The sequence below is a fragment of the Barbus barbus genome, assembly GCF_936440315.1.
Source record: "Barbus barbus genome assembly, chromosome: 33".
Lineage (NCBI taxonomy): Eukaryota > Metazoa > Chordata > Actinopteri > Cypriniformes > Cyprinidae > Barbus > Barbus barbus.
The window spans coordinates 29,167,201-29,187,200 of NC_136761.1; the positions used below are offsets into that span (position 1 = coordinate 29,167,201).

Sequence of the window (20,000 nt, forward strand, 5' to 3'; positions counted from 1 at the left end):
CACTTACACTGAAATACTGTACTCAACACTTACACTGAAATACTGTACTCAACACTTACACTGAAATACTGTACTCAACACTTACACTGAAATACTGTACTCAACACTGACACTGAAATACTGTACTCAACACTTACACTGAAATACTGTACTCGACACTTACACTGAAATACTGTACTCGACACTTACACTGAAATACTGTACTCAACACTTACACTGAAATACTGTACTCGACACTTACACTGAAATACTGTACTCGACACTGACACTGAAATACTGTACTCAACACTTACACTGAAATACTGTACTCAACACTGACACTGAAATACTGTACTCAACACTTACACTGAAATACTGTACTCGACACTTACACTGAAATACTGTACTCGACACTTACACTGAAATACTGTACTCGACACTTACACTGAAATACTGTACTCAACACTGACACTGAAATACTGTACTCAACACTTACACTGAAATACTGTACTCGACACTTACACTGAAATACTGTACTCGACACTGACACTGAAATACTGTACTCAACACTTACACTGAAATACTGTACTCAACACTGACACTGAAATACTGTACTCAACACTTACACTGAAATACTGTACTCGACACTTACACTGAAATACTGTACTCGACACTTACACTGAAATACTGTACTCGACACTTACACTGAAATACTGTACTCAACACTTACACTGAAATACTGTACTCGACACTTACACTGAAATACTGTACTCAACACTTACACTGAAATACTGTACTCAACACTTACACTGAAATACTGTACTCGACACTTACACTGAAATACTGTACTCGACACTGACACTGAAATACTGTACTCAACGCTTACACTGAAATACTGTACTCAACACTCACACTGAAATACTGTACTCGACACTGACACTGAAATACTGTACTCGACACTTACACTGAAATACTGTACTCAACGCTTACACTGAAATACTGTACTCAACACTTACACTGGATCAAAGCTGGCATGAAACCAACATGCTTCAGACTTCAAATGTTGACTACTGTATATCTGCCAATATTAATCAACTTTGGAAAATACTATATTGAAACATGGCATATTTAATTAAATAAAACAACCCTAACCCAGAAAAATAAATAAATGAACAGATTGTCAAGTAAGTAGAAAAGCTTTAACTGTTACATTAAAATGCCATTAATAAATACCAAGCACCAATCAATATTTCTAATTTACGTATGTATTTGTTGTACTGTCTTAATAATGGTTAATCATAATTTATGACCAAATGTGCTAATCAGAGTCTTTTACCAATAAATATGATTATTTAAATTCCTATGCACTACTGTGAGCGGTAAAACCATGCATAAAACACACAATCTGTGATAAAGACATTAACACATAAAATAGTAGAGTTGTTTAATATTTAATACATCTTTCGCGAGGATCGGGCTGATTCGTCTTATATTGGTCTAATGTGCATGCAGTGGATTGAATGCTTCGGTGTCTCAGAAATGCGTTTTTACCCAAACTGTGTCAGTATTTGATTTGTTAGCTTGTTATCCGCGTATTAAGCATTTCGTGGAGTTTTAAGCAGCACTCAATCAGTGAATCCACAGAGCAAACACGTTATTCAGCTCAGTGAGCTGGGATTCATGCTATTAGACACTTCTGCTAATTAAGTTTCATCCGCAGGTAATTGAGACACAAGCGCTTTTATCGGGATGCAACAGCAGCCAAACGAGTCCTGTGTCTGGAAGCGGATTTCTGCGAATCTGAAATAATGTACTATATTTCATCAGATGTCCAGGTTAGATCACAGATATCAGGCGTGTTTGTGAAGCACAAGATCCTTCTTGTCCTATAATTACACCCTACAGTTTGAAATGGGTTTTTCATTTATATTTGTCCCCTCATAATAATAATAATAATAATAATACTACTAATAATAATAATAATAGCCTACTAATAATAATAATAATAATAATAGCCTACTACTAATAATAATAATAATAGCCTACTACTACTACTACTACTAATAATAATAGCCTACTAATAATAATAATAATAATAATAGCCTACTAATAATAATAATAATAATAGCCTACTACTACTACTACTACTAATAATAATAGCCTACTACTAATAATAATAATAATAATAATAGCCTACTACTACTACTAATAATAATAATAATAGCCTACTACTAATAATAATAATAATAATAATAGCCTACTACTACTACTAATAATAATAATAATAGCCTAATACTACTACTACTACTAATAATAATAATAGCCTACTACTACTAATAATAATAATAATAATAGCCTACTACTACTACTAATAATAATAATAATAATAATAATAGCCTACTACTACTACTACTAATAATAATAATAGCCTACTACTACTAATAATAATAATAATAATAGCCTAATACTACTACTACTAATAATAATAATAATAGCCTACTACTACTACTAATAATAATAATAATAGCCTACTAATAATAATAATAATAATAATAGCCTACTAATAATAATAATAATAATAGCCTACTACTACTACTACTACTAATAATAATAGCCTACTACTAATAATAATAATAATAATAATAGCCTACTACTACTACTACTACTAATAATAATAATAGCCTACTACTACTAATAATAATAATAATAATAGCCTACTACTACTACTAATAATAATAATAATAGCCTAATACTACTACTACTAATAATAATAATAATAATAGCCTAATACTACTACTACTAATAATAATAATAATAGCCTACTACTAATAATAATAATAATAATAATAGCCTAATACTACTACTACTAATAATAATAATAATAGCCTACTACTAATAATAATAATAATAATAATAGCCTACTACTACTACTAATAATAATAATAATAATAGCCTAATACTACTACTACTACTAATAATAATAATAGCCTACTACTACTAATAATAATAATAATAATAGCCTACTACTACTACTACTAATAATAATAATAGCCTACTACTACTAATAATAATAATAATAATAGCCTAATACTACTACTACTAATAATAATAATAATAGCCTACTACTACTAATAATAATAATAATAATAGCCTACTACTACTACTACTACTACTAATAATAGCCTACTAATAATAATAATAATAATAATAGCCTACTAATAATAATAATAATAATAGCCTACTACTACTACTACTACTAATAATAATAATAGCCTACTACTAATAATAATAATAATAATAATAGCCTAATACTACTACTACTACTAATAATAATAATAGCCTACTACTACTAATAATAATAATAATAGCCTACTACTACTAATAATAATAATAATAATAGCCTAATACTACTACTACTACTAATAATAATAATAGCCTAATACTACTAATAATAATAATAATAATAGCCTAATACTACTACTAATAATAATAATAATAATAATAGCCTAATACTACTAATAATAATAATAATAATAGCCTAATACTACTACTACTACTAATAATAATAATAGCCTAATACTACTAATAATAATAATAATAATAGCCTAATACTACTACTACTACTAATAATAATAATAGCCTAATACTACTAATAATAATAATAATAATAGCCTAATACTACTACTAATAATAATAATAATAATAATAGCCTAATACTACTACTAATAATAATAATAATAATAATAGCCTAATACTACTACTACTACTAATAATAATAATAGCCTACTACTACTAATAATAATAATAATAATAGCCTACTACTAATAATAATAATACTACTAATTATAATAATAATAATAATAGCCTACTACTAATAATAATAATAATACTAATTATAATAATAATAATAATAGCCTACTACTACTAATAATAATAATAATAGTTAATAATAATAATAGCCTACTACTAATAATAATAATAATAGCGAAATAATAATAATAATAATAAAACGATCTGCAAGATGCTGGATAAAGTATGCTTAAACTAGAGATCACGATTCTGAAGTTTAATTTTTTTTCAGTGAATAAAACCAGAATATTAACTAAACACAAAATACTAACATTCTGACAAATAAATGTTCAAAATGTTCTGCTTCAGTTGATTAACAATGCAACAATGCAAAAACAAATGATGAAGACTGAGGAAAGTGACTGACATCACTAATATATCATCATGTCACTGGGAAAATGATTAGATGATTACTCATAAATCAAACCCTTTTTTGGTACTTAAATGTAAAATTAACAATATTTATGAAAGAATGAATCCTACTCATTAAGAGTCTTTCCTCACTGCAGCAATGTTTTAGAATGAACTAATAATTCAATCACGGTTGTTTGGATCCTGAATAAATCAATGTTTTGAACAGGTTTAACTAAATATTGAAAGCACTCACTCATAAAGTCCCAGGTGAGCACCTACAGGCCTAAAGATGAACCTGCTGGAAGACTGATTTCAGTTTAAATACAGATTATAGAATGAGTCTAAATGGTTTTGTGATCGGATCACTGAGCTCATAAACAAACAAACACATGCATCTGTAGTGTGAAGACTAACCTTTCTGAATCCGCAGTGAAGCCTCCACACCTTTACTGTACTTACAAATTACAGAAATAGCCGACACATTTAACAATATTTACAATTTAGCAATTAATTTCTCATAGGCTATAAATCATTCTCATATTTACAGATTATCTGAACAATCATGTCACAGAGAGAGAGATTATATTGTTTTATCTAACTTCTTAAATAAGAATGTAAATGTGCAGGCCTCTATGTTTTCAAATGCGATACTAAGCCAATAAATCTGCTTGAATTTTGAGAAAGAGAACAAAAAGCGAGGAGAGATCAGAACTGACGAGCTTTCAGAGACTGACTGGCGTTTAGGAGCTTAAATAACCGTAAGGCATTGAGTGGCCCTTTATGCCTGATTGCGCTAATTGCTTTGAAATAGGAGACATTATCTGTAATGATTCCAGCAGCGAGTCTTTCATCTTCAGCGACAGCATCATAATGTTGCGATCAAGCGCTGAACGCGACGCGATCTTAAGACTCAACCCGCGCATCTGTCGGGATCGTGTCACTTATATCCGACAACTTTAACCATCGTGTAAACGACAGGAATCAAAGTACACCGCATGGGTTTGTGCGTCTTAAGCAGCTTAATGGGACACACATGTTCCTCGGTGACAAAGATCCCGGCATCGTTTGGCTTTTCTCCAAGAGCAAACGTTTCCCTCGGACCGTCTTTTGATATCCACGGAACCTTTTAAGTCTTTTAAGTCAGAATTGACAGACTCTGCATGAAAAGGGTTAAGACAACTCTCGGAGAGACAGACAAAGGCTCTTTGTCTCGCGTGCCTGCCTCCAGACTCGGAATCAAAGGTGGAGTTTGTGAAGTTAAACAAAGCTCTGATGGGACTTACAGTCGCTTTGTATCGCAGTTCGGCCCTCATTTGTTGCCCTGAGATTTCAATAAAAAACTATGGTAATCACCTTCTCCACGGCACATCATTGGCCCTAAAGCGCAGTGTTTGGCATGCTAATTGCCCCTGACTCTGTTCCCTACACAAACAGATATTTACTAGTCCCTTACAGCAAGGAGCTCCGTCGTTTCTGGGGCAGCGGGTGGGTAATGGTAATGTGTGCAAGTTTGTGTTTATGTTGCTCATTTTTACTGCGGAAGGATCAAACATTCCCGCAGCGCGCGACTTCAAAGCGCGCGACACACAGCGCCACTCATTTCATCTAATGGGCTCTAAGTGTCTCCAAGCATAATTACAGATTTATTCCGTTTAAGTGCCGGATGGGAAATTAAGGAAATGCTAAATTACCGCTTGTGCATTCAAGAGGAGAGCTGCTCCATGCACAGCATGCATGAAGACACCGCAGTAAACCGAAAACAGTGCATTCAGGAGCTTACACTTCACACGGGTTTATTATTAATATTTGTGTTGCGAAGCAGTTAATTTGCCTAACTGTCCTGTCATCGCAATCTCTGATCTGCTCTATTGCAGCAGCTAGTAAACAGAGAGAGAGAGCTTGTAAATGTCTTGCGGTCGAGTAAGAAACTCCGGCGGAATGTGCTGCGGCTGCTCGCGAGGTTTAAAGTTCCGCGCTTTGATCCCGCCGCTGCTGGCGCCAAAAAACTACATCACCGAGACTAATAATTAGCTCGGTAAAACACGAATCACCACTGACTCAATAAGTTCAGTAATTACTGAAGCTGATACTGTAGAAATCATATTTGATTCTTTGCGCATTCTCAGAGTCCAGGAAGCGGCTGACCGTGACGATCCGTTTCCTCCTGCCCAGATCACACCAGTTTTGGACATGAAAGAAAAAAATTAGGCAAGCAGCAAAAGTCAAAACAAATGAAATATCGTAGTCACAAACAGTAATTGTAACTGCAGTTATTCATCGTTAATTTGGTAACACTTGAAAGGTAGGCTGCAAAATGCAGTATCCTGCTTTATTCTGCGCGGTGTTTTTGTTGCAATCCTCACTGATACACAAACACAACACACACGAGTCAAACTACAGGAGAAACTTAAGCCCCGCCCCGCTCTGTTCTGATTGGATGGCGCGTGTTATTAGCTTACAGAGGAGTTAAACAGCAGCATGTTCTAAACATACGATCTCTCACTGTTTACTAAAACCAAGAGAAGCTCGTGCATGGCCCCAGTCATCACCATGACGTCTACTGACTTTAAAGCTGAAGATCATTCCCGTGAGATTTTAGGAGATAAAGAAGAGATGCAGACCAGCATCGGTGTGGAGGAGGACGCAGAGAAACCGAAGATTCTCCCGTTCAGCGTCGAGGCTCTGATGGCAGACCGGAGACCGAGCTCCTCCGCCGGAGCGTCGCATACTCTCGCGGATCCGGGGCGGACCGGTGCTCGTTTGGCGTTCTCTGTTGACGTTCTGAAACTGTCGGAGAAGTCTGAGCAGAGCGCATGGATGCATCACCTCTCTCCCCGTGAGTTCCAGCAATGCACTGGCCACAGCAGAGCTTGTGAAGCAATTAACTGTTGCATGCTTTGAATGGGTCCATAAACTCAGATTCATATCTGCAACAACTTGCACTGAAGCCCACCCTTTACCAAAAATAACCATAGTTTTATTATAGTAAAAGATTCGGAATCAAAAAAAGAATCGGTTAAATGAATGTTATTTACAAGTGTGCTGATGACAAATGTACAAGTTTCGAATTCTATGTATAAATATAAATATGTCAGTTATGACGGATAGTGTATAGTTATGGAAGGCTGAAGATAGTCTGTGGGGAAACAGTGTAGCAACCATGTGTTTTTGGGGGGTCGTGTAGAAATCATATTTGATTCTTTGCGCATTCTCAGAGACTAACACAACAGGAAGGTCCAGGATGTATAACTACATTTTACTACAAATACCTTGTGTAAACTATGGTTAATGTAGTCATGTCAAACCATGCTTAATTTGTGTTTTTATTTGTTGTAAAACCTTGGTTAATTTTTATAAGGGAGTTGGTTTGGCTTGATTGAGGTCACCAGAAACATTGATGAATTATTATACAATACATTTGCTCAACAAAATTATCTAAGACATATTTAAAAGTCCTCAAAGGCGTTTAAGACTGCACTGACCTTGTTTAAGTGCACCAATAATGTGTTTTTTTTCCAATAACAAGACATTTAAGTGCCTGTTTATTGCAATTAAAATCGGCATATTCTACTACGGTTATGACTGCTAATATTATGAATTTATTTGTGACCCTAGACAACAAAACCAGTCATAAGGGTCAATTTTTTTAAATTGAGATTTATACATATTCTCAAAGCTGAATAAATAATCTTTCCATTGATGTATGGTGTGTTAGGATAGAACAATATTTGGAAAATCTGAGGGTGCAAAAAAAAATAAAAAATCTAAATATTGAGAAAATCTGTACAAATGAAGTCCTTAGCAATGCATATTACTAATCAACAATTAAGTTGATATATTTACGGTAGGAAATTTACTAAATATCTTCATGGAACATGATCTTAATATCCTAATGATTTTTGTCATAAAAGAGAAATGTATAATTTTGATCCATACAATGTATTGTTGGTTATTGCTACAGATATACCTGTGTTACTCATGACTGCTTTTGTGCTGCAGGGACACATTTGCATCAGTTTGATGATCCAAGTATTGTGTTTACATGAAGCACGTTTAATGCAATATTACCTAAATCTAATTATTTTCGCATTATGAGGTTGCATGTGACAGTAATCCATTTGCAGAACTCAGAAGTAGTGTAAGAGATGGGTCTAAAGGTCGTGTGTTTTGTTGGTTGTTGTTGTCTCTAGGGCGTCTCAGTCCTCCCGCGTGTCCTCTGAGAAAACACAAAACCAACCGGAAGCCTCGGACCCCGTTTAGCACGTCGCAGCTGCTGGCGCTGGAGCGGAAGTTCCGTCAGAAACAGTACCTGTCCATCGCAGAACGGGCCGAGTTCTCCAGCTCGCTGAACCTGACCGAGACTCAGGTCAAAATCTGGTTCCAGAACAGACGAGCTAAAGCCAAGCGGCTCCAGGAGGCCGAACTGGAGAAGTTAAAAATGGCCACTAAACCTATGCTTCCTCCAGGCTTCGGGATTTCATTTCCAGTCGGCGCTCACGTCCCGGCTTCATACACCGGATCGCACCCGTTTCACAGACACTCGGTGACTCCGGTGGGACTCTACACACACATGGGATATAGCATGTACCATTTAGCTTAGAGGACGATGCAGTGCATCTGATGTGACTTTCTCTCCATCTTCAGCAATTCTGTTGCGATAAAAGTGGACATGGTTTACTCTAACGCTGGCATTTCACACAGCCGGTGCTTTCACCGAGTTATGAAACGGATTTGGTCAAAGGTAGGTCAGGTGAAAGGAGTCTGTATCTCATTCGTAGCAATGCGTTTATGATTCAAACTCGCATGAATGTCTTAAACGATAGCATTTTAAAAATAAACACTGACTGTTGTTTAAAGGATTCCCTTCCAAAGGGATCTGAAATGTAAAATATTGTACATTTGGACAAAAATACCATTTATATGATGAATATTTGTTAAATAAATTAATGACAAATGGTCTATTCTTTGTTTTCTCCTTTGTTTAGCAGAAACACGGTCTAGATTGTGAGAGGGATTCCATTGAAAAACACGAACCAAAATAGAACCAAAATATTTCCTAATTTGATGATGACTCACTGCAATCCAGACACTTTCATCTTAAAATGAAAAATGCTCTCATCAGAAACCGCGTCCATAAAATCACTTTAACAAATACTACAAACAATTCCTAACTCCTTAAAATCATGCAAAGCAGATTAAAGAGTCGATCATATTTTCAGTTGTTTTATGAGGCTGGCATATGTCGATGAAACTTAAAACCACTCAACAGTTCTGCATATTAGTTTGTGGAGCCAGATTAACATCAAAGGCTTCTTGCTCAGCACACATGGTAATGGTACATAATTTCTTACAGAAATAAATCTATGTAAAATGTAACTCGAAAAAGAACAGGCAGTCTTTGAGTGTCGTGGTGAAAGTGCATTTAAGCTGTCATCTATCATCTGGCTGGAGTGTATTTCCACAGCTGTTGCTTATTGCTCTGAAATAACCCACTCAGATGTTCCTGGCGCCGGTGGACCTCGAGGAGACCAACATCTACAAACCTGCTTGTGAGAAGCTCAAACAAGCGAGAGAAGTTCAAGATTGGACTTAGACGTGAAAGTACCTTAAATGATTAGACTGGAATCCTCTTATTGAAGGGATGAGAGTTTGGAGGACCTGCAGCACATGAAACACACACAGGTTGGTCTAATGTTCACAGTAACGCGTGCAGAGTATATTACAGATTCATTCACGGGTGAATCATTAATGCATATATGATAACGTCATTTCAACAAATCTGTAGTTAAAGTGTCAGTAGTAATCTAGTACTATAAAAAGTATTAGTTATCATGATGTTGGCTTGGTGCTTCAAAAACAATCATTCTAGAGATGACCATTAAAATTTAAATGAGCATGCGATTTTCAGGAAAAACGCATCTATGGAATTAATATCGTTTATATGTGAAAAAGGGCCAGTGTTGAAAACATTCTGCTGGGACTGGAGTCACTGCTCGGTAATTAATAAAAGCCCTAATGACAATAAGATGAGAATCACTCGGGTGAGCGCGCCGGCTGAAAGCGCACAAAAGATCTGACGGGAATCGGTCCCTTCTTTTCAGAAGAGGTCACTCTCTCTCTCTCTTCACGCCCCGGGCTAAAAGGGAAACAAAAGTCACTTGTTTTTATCATCCCAAATATCACCACGGGAAGTTTGCGAAGAGAATCGGCGCTTCGTTTCAGTGGCGCCACGTCCGTCATCCTCTCTCTTCAAGAGCTCAAAGACTCCGCAGAGAAGCCAGGTCAGACCTTTGCATGCATGCACTTCTAGAACAATTACAATAATAAAACCATCAAATTAAACTAATAATAAATTATCACAATCACCAACTTCACCACAGCTGACGTTTCCATTCACCTGAAAGAAATTAAACGCATGCAATCGGTGCAAATGCGTTACAGATTATGTATATTATGTATATTATGTATATTATGATATATTATTATTATTGGTTGTTCTTTCTCGTTTATAGAAGGGTTAGGGATTTTTTTTCAACGCTCCGGTCAGTGTTTTCCATGATATTTCAAACTTAATAATGTATCAGTACTTGTGCTTATTTTATTTAATTATATTGACAAATTCCATTTAAAAGTAAAAAATATATATTTTTCTTTCCGTCCTGTTAACTCCGAATTTGGCATTTCTGAAAATATAACTCAAGCACCATGTGTTTAAAGGGAGGAGATGAATATCTGAAGACCTACCCAATATTAATAGTCCATTTCTCTGGAATATATTACGTCAACTAATTGCAAAAATATTTTCCGTTCACTGGAATGACACAAAGTGGAAAACATAAAAACAAGCCTGGAGGAAGTGTCCATGAAACAAATTCGGCATCGAAAACAGCATCTAATAATTATTTTGGTTTCAAATAGGCATCTATAATATTAATAAGACGATAAGTTTCTCTCATTATAACCCCGAGATGATGGATGTTAACATCGTGTCGTGTAGTAAACTGACAACATCTCAAACTAATGTCTACATTAAAGAAACATTAATGAGTGATGCATGATGTTTACTGCAGTATTCGGTTATAAGTGTGAAACATGAATTGTAGATATTGACTGTTTCGTGGCAATTCAATTGCATTTGTTTTCATAAGCTTCTCTGGCAAGAAACGCAAATGTCGTGAATACAAAACTATATGATTCTGCAAAATAAGGAGGAAAAAAACCTAAGGAAAAATGATAAAAGCTACACCAATGCATGCACATCAGCAGGATCCTGCATTAATGTGCTAAATCAGATCTAGTTTGTGTAATATTCAACACGTTTCAGGACACTAGCATGAAATCATCTACAGACGAGAAAGAGACAGAGACTCACTCTGATCATCCTCATTCTCCAGCTAGCTCCATTCTGCAGTTATTTACCCCAGTTAACTGATATTATATATGATAACATCCATAGGTTTCCTTACATATTTAGCAAACACATTTCAAATATAAGTGACATGCATATCTGTATCTGCAGCACAAGAGCAGTCATGAGTAACACAGGTATATCTGTAGCAATAGACAACAATACATTGTATGGATCAAAATTATACATTTCTCTTTTATGACAAAAATCATTAGGATATTAAGATCATGTTCCATGAAGATATTTAGTACATTTCCTACCGTAAATATATCAAAACTTCATTTTTGATTAGTAATATGCATTGCTAAGAACTTCATTTGAACAACTTTAAAGGAGATTTTCTCAATATTTAGATTTTTTTGCTCCCTCAGATTCCAGATTTTCTAATAGTTGTATCTCAGACAAATATTGTCCTATCATAACAAACCATACATCAATGGAAAGATTATTATTCATCTTATAATTTATTATTAAATTCATATAGAAATATATATTTTATATATATATATATAAATAATTTACCCTTATGACTAGACTAGATATGAATAAATTATATAGGCTATATATATATATATATATATATATATATTAGTATTATTATTAATAAATATAATAAAAATATATATAATACATAACTACAACTACTAATTTTACAAATATTAACACACATTCTAACTGAAGCTGCATTTTTGCGTCCGAATTAATGCTTAATAATTAAGTTTCATCCTATACAATCACAAAAATAATGCATATAAAAAATTTTCTGTAAAATACAATTAAAAATCATCAATGCTGCCAAATCACTCCAGCAGCTCAGAATGATGCAGAACTTTTGAGTCACAAACAAAACAAACTCCATAATTACAGACTGAAACTTTGTCTCAGAGATTACTGGTGTAATTTTGAAGAACAGTTCTCTTAAATTAACTCTTAAATTAATGAGATGGTTATTTAAAAAATAATAATAATGGGACCGTAAACATGTAAATTTGCCTGAAACGCTCTAAACAGCGATAATAACACTTAGGCCACTGCTGTATATAACCCATTTCTGTCTTGTTTTAAACGCGTTTGATTCAGCGGTGATTTCTGCGTGTTTTATGACGCGTCGCTTGCTCGCTCGAGCGTCACGCGGCATCAGACGGAATTATTCACCCCCTGATGTTTAAGAAGCGTGTTTATTATGGTTTTCTGGCCGAATCAGAAGTAGATTATACTCATATCAATGTATCAGCACTCGACCTTTTGAATTTATTTGAACATTAAACTGTTTCTTACACGTCTGTAGGCTAAATGTGTTTATGATATCCGAGGCTCGATGACGTTGTGTTTATTCTGAACGCCTGCAGTTATTGTGTCTTCTAGCTACCAAATGCTCCGCTTCTGATTGGCTGTCAACCGTTCATCAGCTTGGGGAAAGAAATTAAAATCAGATTATTGGGATTTGTTTAAAGCTGGAACGATTTTAAAACTTAAAAAATGTGCTTTATGTACCACTTGTTTAAAACCACTTTTAATCTCATCATAATCCGTTTTAAGATTACTCATTAATTTCAAGACAACCCTAAAAGATCTCCTTCTCAGCCATCACGAAGCAGCAAGAGTGAAATAATAAATATTGAATAACTTTGAATAGTATAATGTGCATATTCTCTCGTCACAGAAACTCTGTTTTTATTAAGCGTGTCATGCATTGCGTGAACTGAAATGTCCTTCAGTGTTCAGAAATGCCAACTGAAAACAGAGTTATATCTGAGGAATAAACGCTCTTGTGATCAAACTGGCATGAGTCCGAGTCAGAAGCGCAGCAGGGCCGCCAGAGGGCGCTCTTACACCGCGAGAACATTTCCAACAGGGCCGCCTGTAGAGATCAGAGCACATGCATTTCACAAGCCCTTCCTCGCTCTCACCTACAGCTGGATTCATGTGAAATCATCCACTGGACACAAACTGATAATGACACATAAAAGCACAATGCAAAGGCTGTGGTGACTGAGTCAAATCAAACTAATTTCACAAACTTCCCCCACCTCAAATTTGATTTTGCTGATATTTTTTCTGAAGACAGACAGACATGTATAGTGATGAAAGCCAAAATATAAATGTCATGGATGAATATTTAGCGAGTAATCCACTATTTTGTAGAAGGGAACTGAACCATTTAGGGCCTTAAAAGTGAACATGCCAGAAGGGAATCTAGTTAACATCCAAGAAAAATAAATACAAATAAACAGAAATCTTACCTGACTTCCTAACCAGCAAAAACAGGAGAAAATGAGGACAAAGAAAATTGCACCCAACTTCCTACTGCTCCAGCACTCAAAACAAACAGGCACACGACTCAAAGCTGTGACCCGCAGCCAAAACACACTTCAGTTTGGTTTTAAATTTAAGCTCATCACAAAGCTGCACACTACAGCCATAACACCAACAGTAAGCTTAAGACACCCCAACAAGAGCAACACTCTCAAGGGGGGGGGGGGAGTCGTGGCCTAATGGTTAGAGAGTCTACGGTTGTGGGTTTGAGTCTCGGTCCGGCAGGGATTGTAGGTGGGGGGGAGTGAATGTCCAGCGCTCTCTCCACCCTCAATACCACGACTGAGGTGCCCTTGAGCAAGGCACCGAACCCCCAACTGCTCCCCGGGCGCCGCAGCATAAATGCCCACTGCTCCGGGTGTGTGTTCACGGTGTGTGTGTGTTCACTGCTGTGTGTGTGTGTTTGTGTGTGTTCACTGCTGTGTGTGTGTGTGTGTGTGTGTGTGTGTTCACTGCTGTGTGTGTGTGTTTGTGTGTGTTCACTGCTGTGTGTGTGTGTGTGTGTGTGTGTGTGTGTGTGTGTGTTCACTGCTGTGTGTGTGTGTGTGTTTGTGTGTGTTCACTGCTGTGTGTGTGTGTTTGTGTGTGTTCACTGCTGTGTGTGTGTGTGTGTGTGTGTGTGTGTTCACTGCTGTGTGTGTGTGTTTGTGTGTGTTCACTGCTGTGTGTGTGTGTGTGTGTGTGTGTGTGTGTGTGTTCACTGCTGTGTGTGTGTGTGTGTTTGTGTGTGTTCACTGCTGTGTGTGTGTGTTTGTGTGTGTTCACTGCTGTGTGTGTGTGTGTGTGTGTGTGTGTGTGTTCACTGCTGTGTGTGTGTGTTTGTGTGTGTTCACTGCTGTGTGTGTGTGTGTGTGTGTGTGTGTGTGTTCACTGCTGTGTGTGTGTGTGTGTGTGTGTGTGTTCACGGTGTGTGTGTGTGTGTGTGTGTGTGTGTTTGTGTGTGTTCACTGCTGTGTGTGTGTGTGTGTGTGTGTGTGTGTGTGTGTTCACGGTGTGTGTGTGTTCACTGCTGTGTGTGTGTGTGTGTTCACGGTGTGTGTTCACTGCTCTGTGTGTGTGTGTGTGTGTGTGTGTGTGTGTGTGTGTTCACGGTGTGTGTGTGTTCACTGCTGTGTGTGTGTGTGTGTGTGTGTGTGTGCATTTGTTCACTACTCACTGCTGTGTGTGTACACTTGGATGGGTTAAACGCAGAGCACCAATTTCGAGTATGGGTCACCATACTTGACAATACGTCACGACTTTACTTTTTTAACTTTTTTTATAATACAGTTTTTCTGGATTGCTAACGCCACGGTTCATGAAACAATTCACCATTTTCTCACAACTATAAACACAATCTCAAAACTACACACTAACTTGTGCAAGCTTCAAACTTCCAGGTCAAAGTCAAACATTTTAATCAAAAACACATTCTCTTTTGTCAGAATCTAATCTTTAGCCTCAGATGAAACACAACGCGGTCAAATACACAGACTATATAGAGAACACTAGTGAGATCAACACTGCTACAAAAACCTCCTTTTGGGAAACAGGAATCCTTTTGCTCGTCAATGTCTGTTACAGCATACGGCATAAATAGAGCGGTGCAGATACAGTCAAATTCAGCACTTTAAGAAAAGTCAACCTTCATTACACTACTGTAAAGTGATCTTACAGTAGATGAAAAGAACTAGAAAAAGCAAACAGAATATACAGTAAATACACACTGGAATATACTGTACTGTACAGCAATAAATAAATAAATACAGCATCCTCGACCAAGTTGTATTACAGTATTTGTAATATCCTTATTTGTTCTGCTATGGCAGTTTCTTCTGACAAAAGACTTTCTCTGCCTCCCCTACAGTCATCTCTCAGTTCTGCTCAAATACATGTAAGAAGTACTTGGCTACAAATCAGTTCAACAGTTATGAGTTTGAGGCTGTGTGGTACAGTAGTTACAGTACAAAGAACAGTGAAAGTCCTCTCATCTCAAATACTGCTATATGTACTGCAAGTGTAAAGTGTAAGTATTGTGAAACCCTGTAGATTTCCTCATGATCACTACACGCTCAACTATAGTGCTTTATATTTCATATCCCCATGACCTTTATATACAAATGACCTTTGACCTCATCCCCTTCATGTTTTCCCCTCCTCCTATTCCTCTTTGTCTCCCACGACCTGGATTCATTTTCCAAAACTCATAATCAGCTGTGATTAAACCTGTGCAAAATGATGCCGTTGTGTAGAGTTTTACAGAAAACACTGAGCATTGGAACGCGTGTGTAAACGAGAAATGTGTTAAAAGCTGTAAGAAACGTGTCTTTGTTTTGAGAACTGTATGAATGGTTTGGAAAACTGGGTCAAATGAATCAGTTATGGTGTGTTAGTAATCGAGAAAAACTGTAAAACACAAATTCATACGTCCAGGGACATAACAGTAAAAATAACATTATGATGCTGCCATCTTTCTGAAGTCATTTTTATCTGTAATTTGACCCTGAATCTCAGTTGAAAATTGTCAATTTGACCCCTTCTACAAAATAGTGGATTACTCAGTAAATATTCATCCATGACATTTAATATTTTGGCTTTCATCGCTATACATGTCTGTCTTTCTCCAGAAAAAATATTAGCAAAATCAAAAACTTGAGTATATACCCTGTGGTATAAACATTCTGTAATGTTTAATGTATAAATATCTGTAATGCTGGGTTTTGTGTGTGTGTGTGTGTGTGTGTGTGTGAGAGAGTGAGAGAGTGAGTGTGTGTGTGTGTGTGTGTGTGTGTGTGTGTGTGTGTGTGTGTGTGTGTGTGTGTGAGAGAGTGAGAGAGTGTGTGTGTGTGTGTGTGTGTGTGTGTGTGTGTGTGTGAGTGTGAGAGTGTGTGTGTGTGTGTGTGTGAGTGTGAGAGTGTGTGTGTGTGTGTGTGTGAGTGTGAGTGTGAGTGTGAGAGTGTGTGTGTGTGTGTGTGTGAGTGTGTGTGTGTGTGTGAGTGTGTGTGTGAGTGTGTGTGTGAGTGTGTGTGTGAGTGTGAGAGTGTGCATGTTCAAGTTTATTTGTATAGCGCTTTTTAGGATACAAATCGTTGCAAAGCAGCTCTACAGGAATTTAAGTTTCCACAATATATTTATATATTACAGAACCTTAATATATTTAATTTATGGCAAAATGTGGTAATTGTGTATGTTGTCTGAGCGTTGGCATCCTCTGAGGTCCTCTGAGGGGTTGGCATCATCTTTTCTCAGGTGTTCGGTCATCTCAGATCATTTAAGGGTTGGATCCAGACTGAAGCTTCTGTCATTCCTAGTTACCACGGGATGTTAATCAACAGAGAAACAAATAGAGACATAATTAGCGTAGCTGCTGTTCCATCTAAGCACAAATGATGTGTTCAACCCAGGCTAAAGAATAATAATAATGTACATTTGATCAGATATAACTGCAGTACAAGATTATAAGATGCATTATGTGAATGCTTGGCTAAAGAGATGTGTCTTTAATCTAGATTTAAACAGAGAGAGTGTGTCTGAACCCCGAACGTTATCAGGAAGGCTATTCCAGAGTTTGGGAGCCAAATGTGAAAAAGCTCTACCTCCTTTAGTGGACTTTGCTATCCTAGGTACTACCAAAAGTCCAGAGTTTTGTGACCTTAGGGAGCGGGTTGGATTATAGCGTGGTAGAAGACAAGTTGGGTACGCAGGTGCTAAACCATTTAGGGCCTTATAGGCAAGTAATAATATTTAGTAAATGATACGGAACTGAATAGGTAGCCAGTGCAGAGACTGTAAAATTGGGGTAATATGATCATATTTTCTTGACCTGACCTTGACCTATGGCCCTGGCGGTCTATACACAGTAGCCAGAGCAAGAGACAGGAGAGATTTCTTCTGCATATCTAACAGTGTAACATTAAGCAGAAGTATTTCGAATGAGTTAAACCTCCTGTATCCTGTTTTCTGAGTAACATTGAGAATATCACTATATATTGTTGCCACGACCAGTCTGACGGGGCTCATGTTTATAACAGTAGCTTGCTGGAGTAGACTCATTTAGACCAAAATATTCATTTGGTTTCAGCCAGGTTTCAGTCAGGCAGAGTACATCAAAATTATTATCTGTGATCATTTCATTTACAATAACTGCTTTGGGTGCGAGTGCAGGCCCGTCGCGACAAGGCAGGCAAACCAAGCAATTGCTTGGGGCCAGTAACGTGCTGTGAAATCTTGTCATGGGTAGGCTGTGACCTATCAATGTGGCATATATGTTCATATATTCATTCAGTTAATGTAGCAACCCAAGTTCATATCAGGCATCATCACATCGCTGCCTGCATACAGCAAAGTCAGTCATATGTGAGGCTAATGCACAATCAAATCTAATAATCAAATTAATGGACACATCTATCTTATGATGACTTATACAACAAACAAATGTTTTGTGCGGGACACAGTAAGAGAGGGAAGCGGCGCGGTGTCAGCGAACCGACAAGCAGCAGTCACTCCTTCAAAACGCGCACAGACACACACACACACACACACACACACACACACTCTCTCTCTCTCACACACACACGCTATTGGTCTGGTGACGGCGCACCAGGATTTGAATAGGCTACAGTCAGAAAACATTGTGTCAGCAGTACAGCTTTAAATTAGAAAAACAGCTTATTCGCTCCTACAAACTGCGCTAGGCGCACACACCGACACGCAATGAGCATCTGGCGACGGCGCACCAGGATTAAAAAAAGAGAACTAGAAAACAGCATTTTAACCCTTACGAAATGCACCATAATCGCACAGATAGACATACAGTACAAATGTGGCAGAGGTGATGGAAGAGAGAACATTTTGGTGTCAGCGCACAGCAGGCCTATAGCCCACCATCAGACAACACACACAACGCCAATATACGGGTTTTAAAAAATATATAAATAAATGAATGGTTTACGTTTTAAAGGGGGTGCTTACTTTTATTTGTAGACGAAGTCCATACGTCTATCCCTCTGGACAAAGCTGTCAATTACTTTGTTGTAAAAGTCCTCTTTGTTGGGTGTATTACTCAATTTCATGAGTTGACAGCCAACGCTAGGCGCCGCTAGATGCTAGTATCGGGAAACGCGGATTGAGTGAGAGCGAGTGGATCACGTGACATGAAGCAAGCTCGGTCTCTGCCTCAATGTTGATAATTCAAGACAGCATGAGAACTGATTGCGCATGCGCAAATCTACGTAAACTACGTTCTATGGACCAAAGAGGCACTGCTAACCTCTGCCTCAATGGCCATGGCCTTGAATTTCCTGCAGGAAACAATGGTTTTTAGGAGCAAACAATGGCAAAATGAGTATATTATGTGTATTCCTGAAAAACTTTGTTACAAAAAATAATATTTGGAATAAAATAAATGCAATTAATAACGTGGTTTGAGGTTAATTAATAAAGCTCTTGGAATTAATAAATGTAATGTCAACATTGGTGAGGCACTGCCTACCCTGCCTACCCTGACCGCACCTCCCTGCTTGGGGCCCCGAGCTGGCCTGGGGCCCCAAGACAACGACTGGTTAAGAATAAAATGCAGCGACAAACTGTGTGAGCGCCCCATTGATAGTGAATGCAGTAAAGTGCAATGACACTGTTATCGGGATCCCCCTCAAGGGGGCCCCCCTCGCTGACAGCAGCCAGCCAACCACGCGATCTCTGCTGCCGGCAAAATACAAAACTTCCTCGGCAGTCATGAAGCGGAATTATGCTTCAGGAAGCCAAAAAAGAAAGAAGAGAAAGGAAGAGGAGGATAAGAAAAAACAAGACAGTGGTAAGTGATAAATTACACACATAAAATAGCTCTACTTGTCTTGTACAAATGGTGCAATTTTGCAGCAGGTAGGCTAGCAGAAATATGTTTATGTATGTTAGCTAAGCTAAGCTACCTGCCTGACAGCAAATGCTGCTTGTAACGAACAGTTAGAGCAACTTTTTTTTTGAACGGACGGAATATGGTTACATACTGTAATATGTTTTTTAACGGGATAAGGAAGACGCAGATCTGTTCCAGAATCGCTGTTTATCATATTTAATGACATGACATTGCTATAGCTTTGTAATAGGTTTTGATGAA

General features: G+C 37.2%; 2 protein-coding genes across 3 annotated transcripts in view; one reads left to right on the forward strand and one right to left on the reverse strand.

Annotated features, from left to right (window-relative positions):
* The first annotated feature begins 6,641 nt into the window (after positions 1 to 6,641).
* On the forward strand, positions 6,642 to 9,141 carry LOC306853406 (homeobox protein XHOX-7.1-like). The gene is made up of 2 exons (XM_079390780.1): positions 6,642 to 7,018; positions 8,373 to 9,141. The coding sequence occupies exons 1-2, from the start codon at positions 6,715 to 6,717 to the stop codon at positions 8,780 to 8,782; spliced, it is 714 nt and encodes a 237-aa protein (XP_079246906.1). The 5' UTR covers positions 6,642 to 6,714; the 3' UTR covers positions 8,783 to 9,141.
* Positions 9,142 to 9,398: 257 nt separating this feature from the next.
* Positions 9,399 to 20,000, reverse strand: part of LOC306853405 (uncharacterized protein) — a 12,513-nt gene continuing 1,911 nt past the window's right edge. Inside the window, exon 2 of one of the 2 annotated variants that reach the window (XM_079390778.1) lies at positions 9,399 to 10,488. In XM_079390778.1, coding sequence (XP_079246904.1) covers positions 10,337 to 10,488 — 152 coding nt within the window. In that variant the 3' untranslated portion in view covers positions 9,399 to 10,336. Of the gene's footprint in view, positions 10,489 to 16,925; positions 17,147 to 20,000 lie in introns of those variants that run through there. The other variant, XM_079390779.1, reaches the window with a different exon arrangement.

What these genes read in the sequence shown, in the direction of transcription:
- LOC306853406 (XM_079390780.1), top strand. Translation starts at nt 6,715, where the DNA reads ATGGCCCCAGTCATCACCATGACGTCTACTGACTTTAAAGCTGAAGAT. An exon ending in GATGCATCACCTCTCTCCCC is followed by an intron (nt 7,019 to 8,372) that starts GTGAGTTCCAGC and finishes TGTTGTCTCTAG; the next exon opens with GGCGTCTCAGTCCTCCCGCG.